The 26,585-nt window shown below is 40.7% G+C and overlaps 1 protein-coding gene across 1 annotated transcript in view; it reads right to left on the reverse strand.

Moving 5' to 3' along the window:
• Positions 1-1,834: 1,834 nt before the first annotated feature.
• The window catches only part of FAM221B (family with sequence similarity 221 member B), a 52,024-nt gene continuing 27,273 nt past the window's right edge, over positions 1,835-26,585 (reverse strand). Inside the window, exons 3-6 of the mRNA XM_069089946.1 lie at positions 4,833-4,943; positions 4,482-4,679; positions 3,454-3,573; positions 1,835-1,896 (exon numbers count right to left, since the gene is read on the reverse strand). Of these exons, the coding sequence (XP_068946047.1) occupies positions 1,835-1,896; positions 3,454-3,573; positions 4,482-4,679; positions 4,833-4,943 (491 nt within the window). The remainder of the gene's footprint in view (positions 1,897-3,453; positions 3,574-4,481; positions 4,680-4,832; positions 4,944-26,585) is intronic.

The following is a 26,585-nucleotide window of genomic DNA, read 5'->3' on the forward strand; positions in this document are numbered from 1 at the left end:
TCTTTTCCCTCCCCCTGCACTTAATAGTACTTTATTTTTCCAATTACGCGTAAAGATAGTTTTCAATATTCACTTTTATAAAATTTTGAATTCCAATTTTTTTCTCCCTTCCTCACTTCCCTCCCACCTCCCCAAGAGAGCAAGCAATCTGATACAGGTTATACATATACAATCATATTCAACATATTTCCACATTAGTCATGTTGTAAAAGAAGAATCAGAACAAGAGGGAAAAACCAAGAGAAAGAAAAAACAAAAGAGAAAAAAGTGTGCTTTGATCTTCATTCAGACTCCACAGTTCTTTTTCTGGATGTGGATGGCATTTTCCAACTTGAGTCTTTTGGAATCGTCTTAGATCATTGTATTGCTGAGAAGAGCTAAGTCTATCAAAGTTGGTCATTGCAAATGTTGTTGTTACTGTGTACAATGTTCTCCTTGCAGTAGGCTCTTAATACTTATTGAATTGTAACTCAAACTTCCCTTGTACCACCTATATCTAGCATTGTAATGGTGGCTGTGATCTAGGGTCGGCACACCTGGTGGGTCTTCTGGACGGAAAATTCAGTGCCTTCTTGATCCTTTTACTTTTATCAAGGCAGAATTTGATTATTTCCTTCAGACTCGGGTTAATGACTGGTGAGGCCTTGGTCTCTCCCCTCCATATCCCCTCAACCATACAGCCATTTTTTTACACCAACAGGGGTAAAGGCTTAATTAAGTCCAGGAATAATGCTTTAACAGTGAGATTTTGGACACCATCAGGAGATAAGGAAGGGAGATTGGTTTTGGGTGAGGGGGCCTTTTAGAATCCCTGAAACTGTATGAGAGGGGCAGCTTCCTACTCCTAAGACTGTCTGGTTTACAGATGTATATTCATATACTTTTCATTCTAGGTATCCTTTTGTAGGAATAGGCAAATGGTACCCAACTTGCCAAAAAAAAAAAATTAGCTCTCAGTTGGATCCAACTCTATCTCCTCATCCCTTTTGCAGGCTGGGTATGGGTCCAGCTCACCACAATGACAAGTAAGGAAGGGACTTGGGACCCAACAGTGAGGGTCCCAGCCTCCACCAGCAATTCTCTTGCATTCAATTCACTTTTATTTCTCAGGCAGCATTTCCAAATTCTGCGTCCTATATTCTGGCCATTATCTTTATCTCAACATCTTCCCCTCCCTCTAGAACTCTTGTCCCTAGAGCCATCCACTATACTAATGTGTGCACATACTCATGCATATACAGGCTACTGATCTAAATATAGGCTGCATTCCCCTGCCCCCTCTGGCTAATTTAAAGCCCAAGAGAGGTCTATTGTTGATGCCATAGCAGTGTTTTCCTTTATATTTTTCTCTTTTCAAAGAGATAAAAATTTAAGAGTATGATGTATACAAGGTGTTTCAAAGGTCTTAGTGTAGCTTTAAGCTTTTAAAAGCTTAAAATTGCACTAAGACTTTTGGGATGCCATAAGTATGTGATGGGCCTCTTTCCCCCCCCCCCCTTTTATACATTACACACACACACACACACACACACACACACACTCTACCCCCCTATATTCTGGTCACAGACACATTAGAGTGCATGCACACACAGCCATATCCATGTGCATTCTCCTGTGCTCAGATACACATGGAGACATACACATGCATATGCTCATATATGTAACACACTGCATATATACGTGTACCTCCATATCAACAACACACTCCTCTCCATGTGTATGCATACACATAAATTCATACATAGGCTCAAAAGGTTCAGAATGTACTGACATGCTCACACACATGCTTACACATATTTATGTTCATCCATGTCTGCATATTGTGGACATATCTTTATTTCCTGGCGTTGGGGCCCAGCTCACATGTTCCTATGCCGGGTGTAATACTGCATGTCCCTGGGGAGGGAAGAGCAGAGTAGGTGAGGGCTGAGGATCAGAAGGGCTTGCTGGGGCCGGGACCAGAAGGTCCAGGGAGCCTAGAAGGGCCTGGGGGGCTCTGCTGCACAAGGGCCTCAAATTCCGAGGCAGGGAGGATGATATCTCGAAGGGCAGGCATCTCAGCAAAAGGTATGTAGTCAGCTCCTGAGGGGGAAACCAGTATGGGGTGGGGGAGAGGGATGGTCATAGATGTTTGTAGGGGGGTAACGGTGAGGAGTGGGGACAATAGATGGGACGACCAGAGAAAATGGTTATTGGGGGTATGATCCCAGGGAGAATGGCCCTGGGAGAATGGCTTTAGACAAAGGGATTTGGAGGAAGAGGTTGGAAATTGGGGCAAATTCATGAAAAGGAAATGGGGGTGATGGGTGGGTTATAGGGATTGGGGAACTCCTCACCATAAGACCCTCCCTTACTGTATGGCCCCTTTCACTGTATGGCCCTCCTTTCCAAATGGTATTTCTCACCATATGGCTTTTCTCACCATTTGGCTCCTCCTCCATGTGGCCTTCATAATTCTGTATAGCCAGCCTCATTATATGGCCTACCTTACCATACTTCCTTCCTTGACACATGGCTCCCCTCTCCATATGACCTCCCTCACCACCCTCATAAAACTATCTTTCCATCTGGTCTTGTAAGGGAATGCTCATCTTGCTTTGTTGGGATTTAATATGCATATCCAATTTTAATATCTATTTAAATATTATATTCTATAAGAACACAAGGGACTTTAGGATAAGTCCTCATTCCTGGGGATCCCTGAAAGAGAATTTGGGGAGTTGGTCTAATCTGATAATTTAAATCTGAGCCATGCTTTCCCCCTCCTGCTCTTTCCTTTGTCTGATATCTCTGAGGGAGACGGGAGGCAACTGGAGTAAGAACCTGGTTCTTTCCATCTGATTATGAGGATGGAAGGAATTGGGTCAGGAGTTGGAGTGAAGGAAGAGAATCAGTGACTTGTTGCTCCATAGACTGGGTCTGCCAAACCAACCAACTTTGTTTAGACTTTAGTTTAGTTTGAATTAAAAAAAAATCTCATCTCTTTTTTATGCCAATGTGTTAATTTTGTTTGTTTTGCCTCTTTCCCTTTAGTTTTTGGGTAAAAAAAGATTCCTTCTCTAAACTCTAGCCTTGTCTTGGCTAAAACTAAGGGGGCTGGGGAAGCAGATCTCTAAACCCCATAGGAAATGTGCATGGTGATGGCAGCAACCAAGTCAATGCCAGAACCTAGGGAGAAGAGGCAGAAGACCCAGGAGCCGTGGTTATGGATGCCACAGCACTTTACTACCTGGGCTATTCATCATGATCCTCTTCACCATATGGTATGATTTATCATGGTTTTACCATATGGCTTCATTCAATATATAATCCTACTCACCATGCAGCTACCCATTCTCCAGAGGCCTCCCTCACCATGTCCCCTCTTAGCACACAATCCCCCTCACCATATCGCTCCACTCTCCACATGTCCCCCTCACTGTACAGCTCCCTTTGCTGAACGGCTCTTCTCACCAATGGGTCTCCCTCCCTGTCTCCTGGTCTCTTCTGATTCAAAGAAGGTCTCATGCTCCTCCCATCGTCGGTCGCATGCAGCACAAAGGAAGTTGGACTGGAAGAAGTTACACTGGCAGCCTGTGAGAGGGCAGAGGGAAGGGGGCAGCAGCAGCAGAGAACACAGAGGCACATAGGGCATTCCCCAATCTTGGTTCCCCTTGCCCACTTACATCTCCCCATCTCTATCCTTTTCACTCACATTCATAATGCATCAATCTCTAAATTCCCTCTCTCTTTTTTTTTTTTTGCTTTTTGCAGGGCAATTGGGGTTAAGTGACTTGCCCAAGGTCACACGGCTAGTTTTTATGTTAAGTGCCTGAGGTCGCATTTGAACTCAGGTCCTCCTGACTCCGTGGCTGGTGCTCTATTCACTGTGCCACCTAGCCACCCCCTTGCTTTTTTTTTTAATCTCTAAATTCTCATTCCATCCCCATTTTAACTTCATCTCTATCTCCATTTTCATTCCAATCCTATTCTAAACTCTGATGTCTCTCACTAGCCTCCATTCCCATGCTCATACCATTTCCAGTCTCTCATCATATCCCCATTATCTCCAGTGTCGTTCCTATTCTGATTTTGTCCCCTTTACCATTTCATTCCCAATGCTATCCTTACCCCCTATTCCCATCTGTAAAATGACATTGTGTGTGTGAAACATGATGTGTTGTAAATAAATCTCAATCCTCTGTGCAACCCAAAGACCCGCTGGGAGGAGGGCTTCCTCCTTCTTAGGGATTCCCTAATCCCACTTCTTTTCCCATCACCCTAGGCAAATACATCTCATTAGAGTCATTTGGGCTCCCAAAGAATCATTAACAATACCCTTGGTTGCTTTCACTCCCCAGGTTAAATCAAGGAGTAGGCAGTGTTCTGTCTCCGACTCCATCTCCATTCTCTTCTCACCACCCTGTTTTCTCTAATCAATTAGTTCCTACACCCCTCCCCCCATCGACATTTCCCATCACCCATTCCCAGGGGAGGGGTACCGCGATGTCGACAGGCGTGGGACCCTGTGGCTAAGTGCTCCTCGTGGTTGTGTTTGCAGCGACAAAGGGCCCTCCAAGCTTTGGGGTCAAAACCAGATCGTTTCTGAAGCCAGAACTCTCCTACTTCTTCTGGTCGTGATGGGATAAAGCAGAACATGTGACACCGGCACGCAGTCTTGGTACAGGGAACAGATGTATCTGTGGGGGAAAAACGGCGGGTGGGGAGGGATCTGTCCCTCCCATAACTGACAGGATCGAGTCCACTCCCCAGAGCCCGAGAGGATACAGCCTATATCTCCCTGCTGCAAAACCGGGAGGATCTGTTGGTGAGGGAATTCCTCTCTTTTGTACCTGAGATGATCCGGTGCTGGGCCAGCAGGTGTCCACAAAAGCACTTTGACTCATTTCCAATCCTGTAGCAGTCCCATAGGTAGTGAGGGCAGCGCCAACCAATGTAAAGACCTGAGGAAGGAAGGGTTAGAAGGGGACTGAGTGACCAGAAAAGGAAGGGGTCATGCTATACAAAGTGGGGTCAGTTAGGTTGACCAACAGACTGGACAGTCTGGAAGACCACATCTCCATCTCATCACACACTCCCATCATTCCCTTGCTCAGGGATACCTCCAGAGCTGATTCCTCTCTCACAGGTAACATAAACTAATAGTTCAGTGACTGGGAGTCAACGTTCCTAGCTTCAAATGACCATTTGGCCACTTACTACATACATGAGTTCGGTGAAGTCATTCAACTTTTCTTGACTTCAGTTTCTTCACCTGTAAAATGGGGGAGTTGGATGAGATTACCACTAAGGTGCCTTCTGGCTGTATATTACATTATGAACATAACCCAGCTGGGCTCATCTTTCCTCTAGGTTCCTGACTTATCCTCAAGAATTTTCAATTGTCCCCAGATAGTCTCACTTACTCCTGGAAGGAGTGAACTTATTATGAGAGTGAACTTTTCTAATCAAAGTTGGAAGATAATAGAATTTTAGAACATCAGAGCTATAGGGACCTTAAAGACCATCTTATTCAATCTTTCCAATTTATGAAAGGAAGACAGAAATAAACAGTCTGGTGTTCCTTCTTCTAGCTCTGTACCTGCTGCTAACTAGCTGTGTGCCTTTGGCCAAGCCACTTCAATTTTCTGGATCTCACTTTCCTCACTTATAAAATCAGGATTTTAGACTAGCTGGTATCTTCTAGTTTTACATTCTATGGTCCTATGAGATGTAAAAGAATCTCATTTGAGTTCTTTGTGCACCCAAAGAACTGCCTATCAAAGCCAAGATGGGAAGGGGTTGCTTCCTCTCCCCAGGTTAATTCAACATTTATTAAACACCCACTATGTGCAAGGTCATAAAAGCTTACATTAGACTGGAGGGCAGAACATGTAAAGAGATAAATAACTACAAGCTAATTTGAGGTTGAAGAGCACTAATAATTAGGGGGAACAGTAAAGGCTTCTTAGAAGAAATGACGCCTGACCTAAATCTTCAATGAAGTTCAAGATTCCATTCAGCAGAGCCCAGAGCCCTGCACTCCAGGCCTGTGTAAGGTATGGAAAGCTGAGTTTTGGTGGGCTGGCCAATTTAGTTGGAACAGAAAGTGAGTAAAGAATAGTGTGGAACAAACCTGAAAGTCAGGCAGAGCCAGATTATATAGGGCTTTAAATGCTAGGGTGAGCAGCTTGGATTTTATCTGAGGTGCAATAGGAAATCACTGGAGATTTATGAGAGAAACATAGCAGACCATGAAAAGGGCCTTCAAAAAGAAAAAAAAAAGGAAGCAAGATCCAGGAGCCCCTGGGTTGAGGTGTTAGCCCCAGGAATAAAAGAATTAAGGGGTTTTTCAAGACTGGCTCTGAAGACAAAGAAATGAGTTAAAAAAATAATCGATGGAGTCAATATGTAGTTACTGAAAATGGGAATAATTTTAATTCTCAAACTTAAGATAGCTATATGTTTCCTCATCTTTTTAATTTTTGTCCACAATCTGTTTCTCTGTAATTACTACTAATAAAGACTCTTAAAACCTGAAGTGAGTACAGAAGCAAAACTTTATGTGTTTGCTTCGGGTCAGAAGATCAGAGAAGTTGAAAGATTTCATTTTCCATGTTGTTGGGGGGTTGAGTGGGGAGGGGAGGAAGGAGTGAAATCTTTCCTAATCAGAAGCAATGATTAGTAGCAGCCAGAATGGAGCAGGTGGTGAAGCCCTGGGATCCCCTGGAAAGAACAATGATGAAAAAGTAGTCATCCTTGGACAGAGAAGTGTCTCTGAGAATTCACACCTACAGGAAATCCTTTGTCCCAACAATTTAATTATAAGTAGAGGGGATCTAAAACTTCTTGGGACAAGAATAGACTGTGTCCTTAGTGGAAGTTTTCCAGGGTGCTTTCAACTGCTCAGTTAAGAGTCAGGGCAGATGTACATTAGAGAAATTGAAGGATGTCAGAATCCTAGGAGGTTTTATTCAAGCATGAAAGCTTGTCAGATGCCCACATCTGAAAAAAAAAGGAAGAGAAGAGGATGTATATGGGAAGGAGTAGACTACTAGACAAGTAACTGAGGGTGGGGTTTGGGGTACTTCTGAAAAGCTGTAAGTAGAGAGCCAAATGCAGGGATAGAAGTAAGGGAAGAGAGGGTGAAGGAGTCATGGCATTGAGTAAAGATGGGAAAGTCTTGGTAGATTCTGATTCTCCCAAAGCCTAGCCAAGAGGTTTCAGAGATCTACAGACTATCCTGAGAAGTTGGCAGATCTTTTTGCTAGCTGCTGAGATAGTGCTAAGAGGTGAGGGGGACTAATTGAAAATTTCCCCACTCCCCCTATAAATTTTCTGTGGGTTGTTTTTTTCCCCGATCTCCCCATTTGATGTAGGAGATTGTGCCCAACTGTATAAAGGCAGAGTAGACTCTACTACTTGGTTTGTTTTTCATTCTTTGTTTCTTTCAAGTCTTAATTAAATGCTTTTGTTGTTGGAGTTAGGTGTCTCTTATATGGTTTGTTAATAGTTGTATTGTATGGGGGTTAGGAGCCATGAGTTGTTTAACTGATTGCCCCAAATTGTCTCATATTGAACCTAAGATGTAAAGGTAAAATGTAAGAGTCTGAGTTGTATGGGACCTGTGCTATAGATGTATGCCTGATGGCTTGCACAGAGACCTGAAACCCTAATTCAGAGCAGTAGAAACATTGGAACTTAAGGGGACAGACTGAGGTCTAGTCATGGGAAAATAAGTGTGGGGGGGAGTAGAGCCCCAATTGACAGGTTGCTACAGTGATCTGAGGAATATGCTAAGGTTTTAACTGGCACAGAGGTACAAGCAGCTGTGACTAAGGTTATTCAAAGATAAGATTGTGAAAATTATAAAGAAGTGACTTTACCAAGAGGAATAGGGAAAAGGCCCCCTAAATACCAAGATGCTTTGGAAGGAGATTGCCAGAAGAAAACCATCAAAGATGATTACAGAAGTTTGGAGAACTTAAACAATGATTGAAGGTTCTTTAAATTATGAGAAGTTCACCAGGGGTCCCCGAATCAAAAGTGTGATGGATCTTAATAATGCCTAAGGTGAGAAATATAAGTCTTCTGTCAACAAAGGTAGAAAAACAGAGAAATTAAGGTCAAAAAAGAGTAACTTTGGACTGAGTAGAGGGGGAATTGGAAGGACTTTGTTAGTCTGAAGACTATCTCTCCTTTAAGACATGGACTAATTAAGAGAGTGTGGCATGCCCAAAGGGCCATAAAATTCTGCATACCCTTTGGTCCAGCTATACCACTACTAGGTATATATTCCAAAGAGATCATAAAAAGGGAAAAGGACCTGCCCATACAAAAATATTTATAGCAGATCTTTTTGTGGTGGCAAATAATTGGAAATTGAGGGGATGCCCATCAGTTGGGTAATGTCTGAACAAGTTGTGGTATATGAATGTATGGCATTTAGAATACTAAATGTAGCTAATACTATAAGAAATGTTGGTCATGCAGATTTAAAAAAAAACTGGGAAGAACTTACATGAACTGATGCTGAGTGAAACGAGAAGAACTAGAAAAACATTGTACATGGTAACAGCAACATTGTGTGATGATTAATTTTGATAGACTTAGCTTCTCTTAATAATATGATGATGTAAGATAAATTCAAAAGACGCATGATGGAAAATGCTGTCCACATTCAGAGAAAGAACTATGGAGTCTGAATGTAGATCAAAGCATATTTTCTTTTTTTTCTTTCTCATGGTTTTCCCCTTTTGTTTTGATTCTTCTTTCACAACATGACTAATGTGGAAATATATTTAATGTGATTGTACATGTATAGCCTAAAAAAAGAGAGCATGGCAGAGGGAAGAAAACCAATAGGAGAATGGAATTGAAAAAAGAATACGAACCACTTCAACAACGATGACCGTTTATAGAGGTGGCTGAAGGGCTAGGCTTCCTTCTAGAAGGTGGGAGAGTCACATATGATGAGATTAAAATGACCATCTATATGAGGTGCAGATGTAGCCAGAAACGATGAAGCAGAGATCATTGACTGCCTTGCCTAACCCAAACTGTATGTATGACTCTGAAGACCATGGGCAGGCAGGAGACAAATGAGCCCTAGAGTCAGGGCATAGGTAAACTGAGGTTCAGAGACATTAAGTGACTTACTTGCAGGCATTATTTGTGAGGCCAGGGTTTAACTCTTGGAAAAAATTCAGAAAGCCCTGACCAGGCTGAACTCTATGAAAAGCCAGCCTTTTGAGTTGCAGATGTGGGTATGGGAATAATTAGACATTAATATGGACTCCAGAGCAGGGAGCCACTAACAAGGTTCCTGAAGCCTTCTCCAGGAGTTAATATTTTGCCTCCTGACTCATTGTGGGGGGTGGGGGGAGGAGAGAAGGTTAAAAATAAACAGTGACTTGGTTTTTATTTTTAAGTCAGGAGAGAGAGAGAGAGATTGTCAGGGAATGACCTAAGATGACTTTCCAAAGAAGGAGAATGGGAGAGATATGGGTTGAAGTTTCTGCTGAGTAATAAATGAATCTCATCTGCATATTTTGTGCACCCCAAGCCCAATATTCACATCTATGTTCACCTTTTTACCTTTCTATCCTATAGGGTCTATGAAGTCTTGAAAAGAAATCCCCAGTATAAAAGCTATGTTGGGCATGTGGGGCATTTTTACAAGGTAAAAATGAATGGATTCTTAAAGAACCTGAAAGGAAGCAGACTAAGTTTTCTTTATATTCCAAAGAAAACGAAATGTAGCTCATGCATGTTGTGGGTTAACTCTCCCATGGCCTACTCACGCTGACCAAAGAGTTAGTTTCCTTACACAAACATAAGTCTTGATTCCAAGACTTAAAAAAAATTATTTTTCACTCAATTACATGTAAAAACAATCTTAACGTTCTTTTTTTCTTCTTCAAATTTTGAGTTCCAAATTCTCTCCCTCCCTCCCGCCTTCCATGGAGAAGGCAAGAAATTTGACATAGGTTATACATATGTAGTCATGATTGCAAAACTTTTAATATTTCTTAGGATCATAGATTTAGGGGTTAAGTAATTTGCCCAAGGTTACATGGCTAGTTTTTTTGTGTGGGTGTTAAGTGTCTGAGGCCAGAATGGAACTGGGGTCCTCCTGACTCCTGGCTGGTGCTTTACTCACTGCACCACCTAGCCATCCCCTAGAAGTAATCTTAAGAGGTCATATAGTTCCAACCCTCCCCTATTTTATAGGTGGGTTAATTTGGACTCAAAGAGGTTGTGTCTTAACCAACATACTTTATCTGGTCACTAGACCCCGATGTCTCCAGAGGAAAAAGTGAGGCTGGTGACTTTGCACAGTCCTCCCTCACGTAAATTCAATTCACTTGCATGTCATGACATCACCTCCCTGATGTCATTGTCATCTTTGAGGATGAAGGATGAACAACAACAACAATAATAACATAGTAAAATAGTAAGTGGAAAAGTCAGGATTTGAACCCAGGTCCTCTGACTCATGGGTTTGAATCCCAGCTCTTCTCCCAAATCCATTGTTCCTTCTACCACATTGAAGTTTCTCTTAACATTTTTGTAACTGGCTAAGATTTTTTTTTCTATTATACCTCATTACACCCCCCTCTACCTCATCTTGTCTCTTTTCCTTTAGCTACAGACATTAAAATAACCACTAGAAAATCTCCTAGGGCTGAGTGTCCAAGGTCAAGAGGGGAAGAAGAAACTGACTGACTGCAACTACAGTTGTCTCCTTCACATCACAACTTTCCCCATCTAGGTTTCAATATATCCCAGGTTGGAATAAGAAATTAAATGGAAATTTTGGGGGAGTTTTGAGGAAGCCACAGATGACACAAGAGGGCCAGCAGATGACCCAGAGCCTATGACCAAATACTTAACCCAGATTTTATAATAAGGTACTGTAAACCACCCCATAAAAGAAAAAGAAAAAAAATTCAGACTTCTCTGGTATGAAGATAGGGCCAAAAAATTTTGTGCAGATTTTCCAGATCTCGGGATGTCCTACCCCTAACCCCCACAATGTAGAAGGGATAACTGTATTCCATGAGGAGAGACAATCTCCAGTAAGGAGTAATGGGTGATGACAGCCAGATTTGGGGATTTATGTTAGCAGAAGGCCCAATATCCCTAAGACTCATCCACTCAATATCCTCACTCTTCTCCTTTTGGGGAAATATTTTATTCCCTCCCCCAATCACATGTAAAAACAATTTTTAACATTTATTTTTTTAAACTTTTGGAGTGCCAAATTCTCTCACTTTGTCCCTCCTCTCCCTCCTCCCTAATACAGTAAACAATCTGATATAGGTTATACATGCCTCACTTTTCTTCCTAGTATTCTTCCTCTACCAAAAGGCATTCATACCTCTTCTGACTACTCCCCCTCAGGTTTTTCCCTCCACTTTTGTAATCCTCATTTGTCAATTTGATGTTTAAACTTTTCCTCCAAGAATCCTATTCTATCTTCCAATTATCCTCACCAGCCTAGATATGTTTTGATATTTTTGTGCATAAGATGTCACCCAAGACATAGATGGCATACTAATAAAGTTTGTCCGGGGACAAGAAGTTGGAAGGGCTAGGGAATATGTTGGATATTTGGAGCAGGATCCTAAAATACCTTAATGGGTTATAATGGTCCACCAAATTTGGCAAGAAGACATATAAGAGATAAATGTGAAGCTCTGAGCTAAGCGAGAAGGGACCTTAGAGTTCAATTATTTCAAGTCCTTTATTTTATAGGTGAAAAAACTGAGGCACAGAAAGGTCTGCTGTGGAGGTTTCCAGACTTCTCAATTGATAAACGCCAAAGAGAAAGTAAAAGGTCAGTGGGGAACTCTGTTGAGACCAGGTGACAGAAGAACGTGGTCTGGCCCCTGCACCTGGAGTGAGAGGTGGCAGAGGTCTGGTGGCTGCAGCTGCTGTCACATGGCTGCTTCAGGAGCTCCTGGTCTGCAGATTGTAGGGGGATCAAGTGACCATTCAGAGTGTAATCACTCTTGCTTTGACCTGCTTGGATCTGGATCTTGGTCTTGGGTGGTGGTCCTGGGGTGTGTGGCCAGGTGCCAGAGCTTGGGGTGTCTATAGAGAGGGTGCCCTCCCCAGACCTCTGACAACATTTGAGAAAACCCTAGTGATTTGGGACATAGCTCTCTCCACTCTGGAAGCAGAGTTCTAACGTGGCAAAGAGCTCAAAAGTCAAATAATTGGCTGGCAAGATGAGCAAGCAGAAGAAGTACAATCAGACCATAGAATCCTTTTTTGGGGACAAAAAGGATCAAAACATGTTACTAGAAGAAGTCAAAACTCCTGCATCAAAAGCTTCCAAGAAAAATATGAATTGGTTATAGGCAATGGAGGAACTCAAAAAGGATTTTGAAAATCAAGTAAGAGAAGTGGAGGAAAAATTGGGAAGAGAAATGAGAATGATGCAAGAAAATCATGAAAAGTGAGTCAACAACTTGACTGAAGAAAATAACATCTTAAAAAATAGACTAACTTAAATGGCAAAAGATGTCCAAAAAGCCAATGAGGAGAAGAATGCCTTAAAAAGCTGAATTGCCCAGATGGAAAAGGAATTTCAAAACTCACCAAAGAGAATAATTCCTTCAAAATTAGATTGGAGCAAGTGAAAGCTAATGACTTTATGAGAAATCAAGATAATATAAAACAGATCCAAACAAATGAAAAAATAGAAGAAAATGTGAAATATCTCATTGGAAAAACCACTGACCTGGGAAATAGATACAGGAGAGATAATTTAAAAATTATTGGACTACCTGAAAGCCATGATAAAAAAAAGCCTTTAAATTATCCTTCAAGAAATTCTCAAGGAAGATTACTCTGATATTCTAGAACCAGAGGGCAAAATAGAAATTGAAAGAATTCAACAATAGCCTCTTGAAAAAGATCCCCAAAAGAAAACTCCTAGGAATATCAAAGCCAAATTCCAGAGTTCCCAGGTCAAGGAGAAAATATTACAAGCTGTCAGGAAGAAACAATTTGAGCACTGTGGAAACACAATCAGGATCCAGCAGCTTCCACACTAAGGGACTGATGGGCTTGGAATAAGATATTTCAGAGGTCAAAGAAGCTATGATTAAAACCAAAAATCACCTACCCAGAAAAACTGAGTATGGTGCTTCAGGGGAAAATATGGTCATTCAATGAAATAGAGGACTTTCAAGTATTCTTGATGAAAAAACCAGGGATGAACAAAAAAATTTGACTTTCAAATACAAGAAGCAACAGAAGCATGAGAAGGTAAACAGGAAAAAGAAATCATAAGGAACTTATTAAAGTTGAACTATTTACATTCCTACATGAAAAAATGATAATTGTAACTCGAGACTTTTCTCAGTATGAGGATAGTTGAAGGGGATATAGATGTGTATATATACACACATATGTGTGTGTGTGTGTGTGTAGGAGGGTGCATGTGTGTATAAATACATTTGTGAGTGTGTGTATATGTGTGTACATGTATACATAGACAGAGGGGACAGGATTAATTGAATAGGAAGAGATGATATCTAAAAATAAGATTAAGAGGTGAGAGAAGAATATAATGAGAGGAGAAAGAATAGGGTAAATTATCTCATAAAAGAGGCAAGAGAAAACTGTTACAATGGAGGGGAAGAGCAGGAAGGTGAAAGGAAATGGGTCAACCTTACTTTCACTGAATTTGGCTTAAGGAGGGAATAACATCCACACTCATTTGGGTATCTTACCCTACAGGAAAGTAGGGGGGAAGGGGATAAGAGGGAGGATGATAGAAGGGAGGGCAGATTGGGGGAGAGGATAATTAGAAGCACATACATTTGCAAAGGGACAGGGTCAAAGTAGAAAATAGAATAAGTGGGGGTGGGATAAGATGGAGGGAAATATAGTTAGTCTTTCACAATATAACTACTATGGAAATGATGGGTGTGGGTGAGGAGGGAAGAAGGGAAAGAATCTGGAAATAAGTTTTAAAAACAATTGTTAAAAATATTATTTTTTACATGCATCTGGGAAATAGGATATAGAGGCATTAGGGTATAGAAATCCATCTTGCCCTACTAGAAAGTTAGAGGGGAATAGGGGAGGATGTAAGAGAGAGCAGATTAGGGGAAGGGTTATTTGGTAGGCTCAATATCTTGCGGTGGGGGTAGGAGAAATACGGGAAGAAAATTTGTAATTCAAAATCCTGTGGAAATAAATGTTGAAAACTAAGAATAAATCAAAGTGAATGTCAAAAAAATAATAAAAAGAATGACTCACACATACAGTGTTTTAAGCCCTAGAAAGTACTTTCCTTACCACAAAAAGATAGGTGATTCAAGTATTATCATCATTTTACAGATGAAGAAACTGAGTCTCTGAGGGGTCAAGTGACCAGCCAGGGTCACACAGTTAGTCATTGTTAGAGCTAGCATTTTTGCCTAGGTCTTTCCTGACTCCAAAACCAGTATTCCTTCCAGTATACCCAAATGTGCAGGCATGATGGTGATAGTGATTGTCCTAGCAAAAGCCTGTATAACTGGAATGAATGAAAACACATTTATTAAGTGCTTACCACGTGTTAAGTACTGTGCTAGACGCTAGGGACAGACAAAAGACTGGGAAGGGAGTGTCCAAGCTTGGTTACCTGAGGAAGCTGATTCCTTGCTGCCTATAATGTATTCCCTTATAGCTGTGGCCCTATTCTGCTACTGTCTAGTACAGCCCTCTGTACAGAGTAAAGACTTTAATACGCTTTTCACTGAATGAATGACCATCCTAACATTTGACTTCTAATTGTCTCCTGCTATTCCCAGGTGGTCTCACTTATTTCTTAGTCAAGTTCAGAAGACTCAGTGGTATGCAGAGTTCTGTACTAGGCATACAGAGGCGTAGACACAAGGGAAATAGCAGCAGGGTGCTGAAGCCAGCTCTTACCACCTCTTAGGGCTGATTGTTAATTTTTTAGTGTGAGTGTTTATATTTGGGAAATTGGCAAACACTACAAGGAATGATCTTTTGTTTTGTTGATTGTTTAGATTTAAGAAAGTGATGGAAAAATGTTAATAATTCAGATTAAACTTATAAGTGTGTTGTGTATACATTTCTTCTCCCTCCTTCTCCTCCCTTCCTTCCCCCCCCCCCCCCGAGCGAGCTGTTAAAACATTTACCAGCACACCCCTGGAAAAAGGTGATGTAACCCTGAATGGAAGGGAGCTTACAGATGCATGGAAACATAGAACATACACCAAACTAACCAGACAGGATATTTACGAAATAGATACAGGCACAGTGTGTAATTTAGCCAGCCCCAAACATCTGCAGCTTAAACTTCTTGCATGCTACACAGTGTATGTATGTATATACTGTTGTCCGTGAATAGAAGACTACTTGTTCCCAAATAGGTTGTTCTCCAGAATCTGAGGATGATGTCAGAGAACGGCCCCCTCTGAAAGTGAAGCTAACAAGGATAAACTCATAATGGACTGGGGCCAATGAGTCAACAGGCAGGGTGATGTGGCTGCCCATAAAGCTGAAGTGAGCTCAGGATGGAAGAAATGGAGAGGCCAGGATGGGAGCAGTGGACTAACTGGATGGGTCAAGATACATCTGGGGTACTGCATTTAGGTCTGGACGCCACACTTTGAGAGTGCATAGAGAAGACTATGGTCTCCGGAGAACAGTAACCAAGAGGAGGAGGGGACTTGAAACTGTGCTATGGAAGAAAATTGCTTAACAGAATTTGGGATGGTTAGACTGAAGAAGTCCCTATGTGGTAGATGTGTGTGCCAGGGCCTGCTACAACTGGCTCATGAGAATTCAGAAACTGACAAAAGCTACAAATCAGGGCTTGATTCAATAACCACTTACTAAGTGTTCATTTATTTTATATTTTATTTATATATTATATATTATTTACGTTTTTATATATTATATAATTTATTAAATGTTACTATGTGCCAGGCACTATGGTAAGCATTGGAGATACAAAAAAGGAGCAGAAAGTCCCTGCCCTCAAGGATTTCACAATCTAATAGAGGAAACAATTTATTTTGTTTATTGATTAGATTTTTAAAAAGTGATGGAGAAAATACTAATAATATAAATTAAACTTAAAAATGTGTTTGACACACATATTTCCATTCCTCCCCCTCCCCCCAGAGAACTAAAATAAAAAATATTTTAAATATTTGTCAGCATATTCTTGGGAGGAGGAAGGGCCTATAAAGGAATATTAGTATCTCAAGACCCACTGATCCACGGCGGACTTTCTGAAGTAATAGTTCCTTTTCTTGTAGTCAGCCCAGGACCCTTTTTGGTGTCACAGGTGGTTGTTTTCTCTTTAGTGTTATGTATGTTTGTGTTTATAGTCATATATACATATATCACACACATGTACATACATATGCATAAATAAATGTTCACATGTAGGGCATATATAAGTATTTTGTACTGGACCTGGAATTTCATTGATGAAAAATATTTGTAAAGTGTTTAGCATAGTTTCTGGCATATAATAGACACTTGTAGCAGCAAGCACCCTTGCATATCCAGAATAGCTGCTAGCACAGGTTCTTTGATCTGCTTTTCTAAAGGAAAGCAACTCAAAAAGGGTTAACAATCTTACTTAATCAAACATATATCATTTACTTAGTTCAGGTAAATGTCAGCACCCTGAACTTCAGAGAATACAAACAGAAGTTACAAGCAGACAAAAATACAGACAGAGAAAATAACAATTCAACAGACCAACAGACAGGGCTTCTAGCTGTCTGACCATTACAGCCATACCTAGTTAGTCACCAGAGAGAGAGAAACACCAACATCTGGGTTTTCAAAGCTGGAGGGCTCAATGGCTGCCCAGAGTCTCATCTGGCCAAATCACACAACTTTTTCCAAAGTGAGCCCCAAAGCAAAACCTCGTCTCAGAGGTATATATAGCTTTCTCCAGGGTCAGAGAACATCATGACCCTCTTGACCCACTTGACTAACAAAAGTTGTGCCTTTCTGAAAAACAAGCCTACTACCACAGGCTCCATGTGATCACATTCAACCTATTAGGGGGCAGAATATATTTTCAAATCAGGGAAGGTCCTCAAATTAACTTAGGTCTATCAAGGGGCAGGGAAGATCTTCAAATTCCCATTATCATTATAGCACTTAAAATACTTATTCTCTTTCCCATTCCCTTCCCCTCCTGGTGTGGAACCTTCTGCCAGTACACATCAATATTTGCTCTGTAGCACTTCTTGGGCCCACCATTTTGATTCTGAAGGGAGGTTAATTGGTTGATACAAACAGGACTGGTTTTCTGTGGCACAACCTACTGAATATATTTCTAGGGGCTAGTGACAAACATTAGGAATGCTGGTAGATGAGTAGACTAATTCTAAATTTGGCAAAAACTACTGCATCCCAATATCCTTTTCTCTCCTTTTCCTCTCTTCTTTTCTTAATGGCAAGAACTATCTTGTAGCGTAAGAATAGGATCAAAATATCTGGTGTAATTAAAATGAGCTCATTAAGTATAATAATAATAATCTAATTACTTGAATAGTAGTTTAGCAATATAGTATGTAATAACAGAAGGATTAGTGGAATAAGAGTCACACACTCTCTGAATTGGAAGGGACCTTAAGTTCTCTTGTCAAAACTGTTATGAATCCACTCTATGGCAAGTTTTATCAACCTTAGCTTGAACACCCTTATCAATGGGAAACTCATTACTTAATGAGATAGTCCATTTCATTTTTTGATAGCCCTTTAAATTGAGGTGATTCTTCATCAACTCTTCAATGGCCAGAGCTCTTTCATCTTTCACTCATGAGAATTTTCCCCATCTTCCTCAAAGCCTGAAACTCCTACTTGTTCTAGTGAAGAGAGTGCTGGGCCTGAAGTCAGAAAGACCTGAGTTCGAATCCAGTCTCAGACATTTACCAGCTGTGTGACCCTGGGCAAATCACTAAACCTCTGTTTTGCCTTAGTTTCATCATATGTAAAATGGGGATAATACCTACTTCCCAGGTTGTTGTGAGAATTAAATGAGATATGAGATAATAATTGTAAAATGCTTAGCACAGTGCTGATATAACACATCATCAGTGCTATATAAATTAGTTTTGGTTAATATTATTATTTATTATTCCTGGCCCCTGAGCCAACTTGGCTTCTGAGACCTGTTACAACTCAGCCTTAATTACTGGCCTCTGCTCCTGCTACTGTTGTGCGAGGTGACCTTTCATAGTACTTGCTTCCCTCCTTCCTATCTGTCCCCTGTCTTCACACACTCCCAAGCACAGATGTGTGTTTTCTTTTCTTTTCTTTTTTTTTTTAAAGCAATTGGGGTTAAGTAACTTGCTCAAGGTTACATGGCCAGTTATTTCTGGGTGTGGTGCTAAGTATCTGAGCCCGGATTCGATCCCCAGCTCATCCAGACTCTGGGGCCGGTGCTCTTACTCGCTGTGCTACCTGGCCACCCCTGTTTTCTTTTTAATTAACGTTTGTATAGTATGTATATGTATGTATACACACATATAAATATATATATATATATATACACGCATAGACACATATAAATATATATTTATATATACACACATACACACATATGTACACATATAAATACACACACACATTTGAATCACTCACATTCTTGGTATTTTCCTTCCTAGAGAGCCATCTTTATAACAAATAATAGAAATAAAAAAGTAAGAAAAAAGCAGTTCAGCAAGACTAACCAAGACATCAACCATGTCTAGTATCAAAAGCCTGTGTTCCATACTCATTGTCCCCCAACTCTGCAAGGATAGGAGAAGTGTGTCCTCTCTTGGGATCAAGCTTGGTTATTATAATATGCTAGCATTCAGTTTTGATTGTTTTTTATTTTTTATCCTATTTACATTGATGTAGTAGTTGTCTATAGCAGATGTGTAAACACGGGCCTGTGGGACTCCATTGCAGCCTTTAATACTCCCTAGTGTAGTCAGAACCTAATTAAAATGTAACTGAGAAATATTGGACAAAATAAATAAATAAAAATACAATAGAACATAGGTAATGTTAATGTGTGGTTTTCTAAATCAATGCAGGGAGGTTTAGTGGCCTCATTTTCTATTTTAGTTTGATACCACTGGTATGCAGTATTTTCCTGGTTCTGCTTACTTTGCTTTGTATTAGTTCACAAGAATCTTCCTATGATTCTCTGTATTCATAATATTCATCATTTCTTATAATGTGGTAATGTTCCATTACATCCATACATTATATTTTGTTTAGTCATTTCCCAAATGATAGGTAGGCATTTATTTTGTTTACAATTTTCTGCTACTACAAAAAGTTCTTCTATAAATATTTTGTTGTATATGAGACATTTCTTTCTTATCATTGGCTTCTATGAGATTTTCTAGGATAGATGGACCTAACCTAACCAAAATAATGCATTTTTTGGTTGTTGTGTCTTTTCAGTCATGTCCAACTCTTTGTGACCCCATTTGGGACTTTCTTGGCTAAGATACTGGAGGGGTTTGCCATTTCCTTCTCCAGCTTATTTGACAGATGAAGAACTGAGGCAAACAGGATTAAGTGACTTTCCCAGGGTCACACAACTAGTAAATGTCTGAGGTCAGATTTGAACTCAGGAAGATGAGTCTTCTTGACTCCCAGTCCAGCATTCTAAGCACTATGGTACCACCCAGTTGTCTCAAAATGCATTAGAATGCCTATCTCTTTACAATTCCACCAACATTGCTCACTTTCATCTTTTGTCTCATTTGCCAATTTGCTGAGTATGAGGCAAAACCTTAGCATTGTTTGCATCTGTATTTCTGTTATTAGTGATTTATGTAGAATTTAAACACCTTGAAATTAGGGGCTTCTATTCTTGTCTTTATGTGCTCAGAGCCTAGCTTGGCCTACTGCATGCTAGTCCCTTGTATATAGTAGACATTCAATAAATGCTTGTTGATTGGTAAAACTGGGACAATATTTTGTATGGTTAGTAGTTTTCAATTCTTTTAAGAACTGTTCATTTTATTTGTCCACTTATCGATTGGGGAATAGCTTTTGTTTTTATACATTTGTGTTATAGACTGGTCCCATTTGTGTGAACAATGACTGGACAGTCTTGGCATAAGATTCATGTTAGACATTCACCTAGAGAATAAAAAATGAGTATTCTGGACTCTGAGGTCCTAAGTGTTGAATCTACTTAATTAATCAATAAGCATTTATTGGGCCTTTTAAATATCATTAGCATTCATAAGTCATTTATTACATTTATTTATGGGCACATTTATTATTTGCCAGGCACTGTGCTAAGCACTGGAGATACAAAAGATGAATGTTAATGCCTGTCCTCAAGAAGCTTGCATTCTCATGAGGGAGACAATATTTACAAACATAAGCATATATGACATATACAAATCAAATTCAAGTGTAGCCAATTATACAAGTCAATCCTGAAGAAGAAAGTATTAGGAGATGGGGGGATGAGGAAAGGTCTCTGACAGTATCATTTGAGCTGTTCAAGGTCAACTTTTGACGTATAACTGATAACCTTTGCCCAGAAAATTTCTCTCTTTACTATTGTGGTCACATTAAGTATGATTACTTTTGCTTTTAATTGGGTTTATCTATGTCCTTATTCTTTCAGAAAATCCAGAGCCCAGTCAATACAATTGGTGTTAGAAGTGGTACCTCATAAGCATAATGAACATTTAAAATATCTCTAAGTGAAAAGGAGAAGAGAGGGATGAGAGGACTATTCTGGGCTGGTCACTCTACAATTAGTGGTATTACATAGCCAGGAGACCATTCCAGGTCACCCAGGCTGCCCACTGGGATAAGCAGAATGTCCCCTGGACCCTAAGGAGAAATGTCGGTCAAGAACCACAATATATACAATCGGTAAATAAGATATACAGGCAATGGGGTATAGAAATCCATCTTGCCCTACAACAATGGAATAGAGGGGATATGAGGGAGAACAGACTGGGGCAAGGGGTAATCAGTATGCTTGCCATTTTGGGGTGAGGAGCAGGGGAGAGATGGGGAGCAAATTTGGAACTCAAAATCTTGTGGAAATGAATGTTGAAAACTAAAAATAAATTCTGGAAGAGAAAAAAAAGAACCACAACATGTATGTAAAGAAGTAGCTGACCCTTATTAATCCTCATTGTAATTCAGAAAATGACTACACTGTTAGAAGTAGCCCAGGAGACACTGCAGTATGGAATAGGAGAATTTGCTGGAGGGCATTGGAGAAGGACTATGCAAACTGTTGTACAAGTAGCTTCAATATTATCAATTACCAATGCTGAAGCACTATAGACACAGTTGGTTAAGCTCCCATCAGATTCTCTGCTCTTGATTATGGAGGACTCCTGAGTGATAGAGTTGTGACAGGTGGGGTGTGTATTTTGTGGTATTGGGAGTTGTATCTGTCTACAGGTGACTTCTACCCTGCTTTTGGTAAACCACAGAGAAGTATTCTACCATGGAATTTCATTTTGGCACTGCACTCAAGCCACTAGCTTAATGGCAATGTCAGAAGGTAGTCAGTGCATATATGTTGACTTTTTCCTATGGCTGTAGTATTTTCCATTGCTCACCAGAGGGCACTCAGACTACAGACAGGTACCACACCCTCTTCCTACAGCCTAAGCTCTTCCTGGCTTTTGGGCCTAGAAATATGATCTGAGACATATTTAAATATTAAGATAGGAAAATCTGCATCTCTGTTCTGAGAACTCATCCCGGCATATAGGGTGAACCTTTCTTATTCATCAACCACTGGTCCTATTCATAGGACTTAGATAATTTTTAATGGTCATTTGATTTATTGAAACATAGTTCTGTGAATGACACATACATTCCTTTTTGAGCTTTGTGCCTTATACCCTCTCTATGTTTGGGGCATGGAGAGAAAGATAAAGGAAGGGATTTTTTAACTGAAAATTCACCAAGATTGGCTTGGTGAGCACTCAGAGAAACAGAGGGAACGTGTTGGATTGGAAGTTGGCACCACCTCCTGCTTGATCTCCTATGGCTAAGGGATTTTAGGGCAATTGCCAGCCAGCCTTATTCATCTCCTCCATTCCAAATTTGGCTTTGCTCTGCAGTCGCTCCTTTTGGATCCCTGCTTCAGCTATAACAGGTCTTCAGGATCCTTTCCAACTCTTGCTTTGCTCTGCCCTGGTTGGCAGTTGGGTAAGGGAGAGGTCCATAGCTACATGATTGCCTTGCCCTACCAGTCAGTCAACAGGCTTTTAGTAAGCCAGGCATTATGTGCCAGGTATTGTCCTAAGCATACAAAGAACTGAGATACAAAGAAAGGCAAATATATAGTCTCTGAACTCAAGGATGCTCATTCATTCAGTTATTTTTTTTCTTTTCAGTTTTGTCTGACTGTTCATTACTCCATTTTGGGTTTTGTTGGCAGAGATACTAGAGCGGTTTGCCTTTTCCTTCTCCAGCTCATTTTATAGATGAGGCAACTAAGGCAAACAGGGCTAAGTGACTTGACCAGGGTCACACAGTTAATTAGTATCTGAGGCCAGATTTGAACTCAGGAAGATGAGTCTTCCTGACTCCAGGTCTGGTGCTCTATCTACTACATCACCTAGTTGCTGTGCAGAAGAAAATGCTCAAGGACTCTCAAATGGAACTTATAAGAGACAGGAGGCACATCTCAGATAACAAGAACAGCAACAACACGACTCTAAGAAAGCTTTTCGATCTTGTGGAAGTTTGAAAACAGAGAACCATCCTGGAGACCAAGGGTCAGGAGTGAAGGGAAGAGCCACACACTTTCCCTAGAGGAATAAATTCCTGTTATACCTACGGGGTGTCTCATTCCCTAGAAGGGTGGGGAACTCAACTGATGACAAGGGGCCACCCTGAACTCAGAACAAGATTATCTATAACAAAGGAGTAAATAATTCACTGTACAGAAGTTAGGACAAAGTAGGAGAGAGCTTATTAAAAATAATGAAAAAGAGAAGACAGCTTGTACCTAATGGATTTTTTCCCCCCCAGAGGAGTATTTATGTCCAAATGGCACGGTTTTAAAAACACAAGACAGGAAAGCTAAAATGTCAGACGTGCAGGGAAGGAGTCTTTGGGAAGCTATGGGTCTTTTGCAGAGGGTTGTGGGTTGTGACAAAGAGAAGGAAAGAGATAACTTCTAAGGATTTTGAAGCTTAATTTCATAGATCCTGGAATCCTAATGTAACCTTGGGGAAAGTATCTGCAATCACCCTATTTAAGCACCAAATATTGGGAACATTTATCTGAGAGGCACTTGTACCCTCCCTTTTGGCAAATGGTTATTTGTAGAAGTTTTACAATTGAATAATAAACACGATATAAGTTCATGTATATGTTTTATGTCTTGACACATCTGTATATGAACTTGCTATTTAAATGCATATGTTCACTTATTTTTTGAAGTTATTTTAGTTAAGAATTTATTGTTCCTTTATTTAGTCAGACAGGAAGGACTTTCAACACTTATCAAGCTTCTGTCTGTGTGTGGGTGTATGTTTGTGACAGTCAATTACTTCAGTAAAAGAAAAGTTTCAGAAAGTCTAGACATTTGGAACTGTGGGTCCCCAAATTCTAATGAATAGATCATTTATTTCTCTGTGTTTAGACACCATAAAGGTATAAATTTCAATGTAAGATGAAGGGCAGAATAGGTGGGATTTTTTGTGGTGAATTTGTACATCAGTAAATGAGTATGTCTGTGTGAATGATATGAATCCTGTTTTTAGGCAAAAGGAAAGCTTGGCAAAAATCATTACAGTCACATTTTGCTAACTATGGCTTTGGTTTTAATTGCAAAGCAACAGTCAATCTGTGCTCTCTATACCAATGAATTTGTAGGTCCTATCCGTTCCCCTCCTCCCTGCACCCCTGATTTTTTGTGTGCTAATTATAATCATGGGAGTGATACTGGATTTCTAATTGTAAGTTTAATCATTGTTTGGAATCTGTATTTGTAGTATACTGCAGGTATATGGAATTTCATGTTTCTTCCATTATGCTTTTGGATATATCTACCATGTACTTTTAAATGAATGATGAATATCTATCAGGGATTTTGTAGAAGGGATTCCTGCAGGTGAGATGAGGTTGGACAAGAACAAAGTTTTCTAGATCCTCTCTAGTTATAAAATTCTATGATATAGGTTAAGATTTAGTACCAAAAGATCCAGTTTGGGTATGTGGGCACAGGCTACAATAGAGTCCAAGTATAAGGGTAGGATTTCATTTCTAGGGCTCAGAACATACTTGAAGGAAGGGTAATGGTGATAGGAATTTGAAGATCTTCCCTGCCTCTTAAGAAGCCTAGGTGAATTTGAGGACCTTTCCAGATGTGAAAATATACTCTGCCCCCTAATATGCTGCAGGCACTCATATGGAGCCTGTGGTGCAAGCTTGTTTTTCAGGAAAGCACAATTTTTGTTACTTTGTAGTCAAGTGGGTCAAGAGGCTTGAAATGTTCTCTGATCCTGAAGGCTATATATACCTCTGAGGTGAGGTTTTGCTTTGGGGCTCACTTTGGGAAGAGTTGTGTGATTTGGCCAGATGAGACTCTGGGCAGCAGTTGAGTCCCCCAGCTTTGAAAACCCAGAGGTTGGTGCCTCTCTCTCTGGTGACTAACTAGGTATGGATGTAATGGTCAGATAGCTAGAAGTCTGTCTGCTGAATTATGTTATTTTCTTTGTATTTTTGTCTGCCTGTAACTTCTGTTTGTATTCTCTGAAGTTCAGGGTGCTGACTTTCCCCCCTGAACTAGGTAAATGATATATGTTTGCTTGATTGAAGTAAGATTGTTAGTCCTTTTTGAGTTTAGAAAAGCAGATCAAAGAACCTATGCTAGCAACCATCCTGGATATGCAAGGGTGCTTGCTGCTACAAATGGTTAGAGAGTAGAGTCCAGACAAGAAATTGCATGTCAGAATCCGGCATGGTTTAGCTGGTTAATAGAACTAATTATAAGGCACTCATTAAGATCAAACTGTTTGCTTATTATATATATATGTATATATGAAAATGTTATCAGTATTCTTAAAATTATCATCATTACTAAGGTAGTTTGAAAGAAAGGTTGGGGTTGAGTTGTATATGATGGTGGTGATTCTAAAAAACAAAATTGAGTAGAAAAATGTAAAAGGGAGTAATTATATTATAAAAATGTGGTATCAAAGGAAGAACTAATACAGAGGAAGCAGGTGGGAGTGGAGGGCTGGTAATGTTGGAAACTTATTCTCATCTGGGTTGAAGAGGAAACAACGTGTACATCTGGAAGGGTGTAGAAGTGTTCTGAACATGTAGAGAGGTGAGAAAACTGGGGGACAGGGTGGGGGGATTTTTAGAGGGGTGTGTGGGTTGGGATTTAGGAGGGTAGGGGGACTTTTGGATGAGTGTGTGGATTGAGATGGGGGATGGGTGACTTTTGGAGGGGTGGGTGAAGTGGGGGTGTGTGAAAGGGTGAGGGAAGAAGATAAAGTAACAGGGATAGGATAAAAGGAGAGCCTGAGAAAGAAAATAGTAAAAATAAGATGGAGGGAAATTAACAAATAGTAATTATAACTTTGAATGTGAATGGGATGTTTATAGCAGCTCTCTTTGTGATGGAAAAGAACTGGAAACTGCAGGGATCCCCATCAACTGGGGAATAGCTGAACAAGTTGTGGTGTAGGGTTGTGATGGTATACTACTGTACTATAAGAAATGATGAGCTCAGTGATCTTAGAAAGGAATGGAAAGACTTGCATGAAATGATGAAGAGCAAAGTAAGAGAAACCAAGAGAACATTGTATACAGTAATAGCAACATTGTTTTAAGAATTATTGGGGGAGGGTGGAGTAGAATCAGGACCTCCCAGTGGCTCCCGCTTCCACCTTCCCCAATCCATGTAAAAAGGGGACTCTAAACCAACTTTGGAGCTGCAGAACCCACAAAATGACACAGAGAAGCTAACCTTGCGCTGAGGACAGCCTGGCAGGCCGGAAAGAATCGACCAGTGCAGTGCTCTGGGAGCCGCCCAGCCCCACACTGAGGCTTTAGCCCCAGGGCGGGCCTGAGCAGCTGTGGCAGGAGGGACTCCAGATCAGCAGCAGCTGTGGCCGTTTCCAGATTTATCAACACACAGATGCGAAGGACAAAGTGAGAGGTCAGTGCAGTCTGGACTTTGGGACCAGTAAATGGGAGTGTGTGGCTTTTGCCCCCAGGGCGAGAAGCCACTGAGATGCTGGCACAGCCAGCCAGTGCCACGTGGCAGCTTCAGCTCCTGGCCTGCAGAGTGTAGGGGGACAAAGCGACCAGTCTGAGGGGTAATCGCTCTTTCTTTAACCTGCTTGGATCTGGATTGCAGTCTAGGGTGGAGGTCCTGGGTTGTATGTCCAGCTTGCCAGAGCATGTGGAGACCTCAGAGAGGGCACCCATCTAATACCTCCGGCAACTGAGAAAACCCCAGCGTCTGGGACGAAAGCTCCCCTGTCTGGTGGAGGAGTCCTACTGTGGCAAAAAGCCCAGGGGTCAAGTGACTGAGAGGCAACATGACCAGGCAAAGGAAACAAAGCAGACAGAAGATTCCAACA

The sequence above is a fragment of the Petaurus breviceps genome, unplaced genomic scaffold, assembly GCF_028583685.1.
Source record: "Petaurus breviceps papuanus isolate PSGF00001 unplaced genomic scaffold, PetGlider_PUasm1.0 120, whole genome shotgun sequence".
NCBI classification, from domain to species: domain Eukaryota; kingdom Metazoa; phylum Chordata; class Mammalia; order Diprotodontia; family Petauridae; genus Petaurus; species Petaurus breviceps.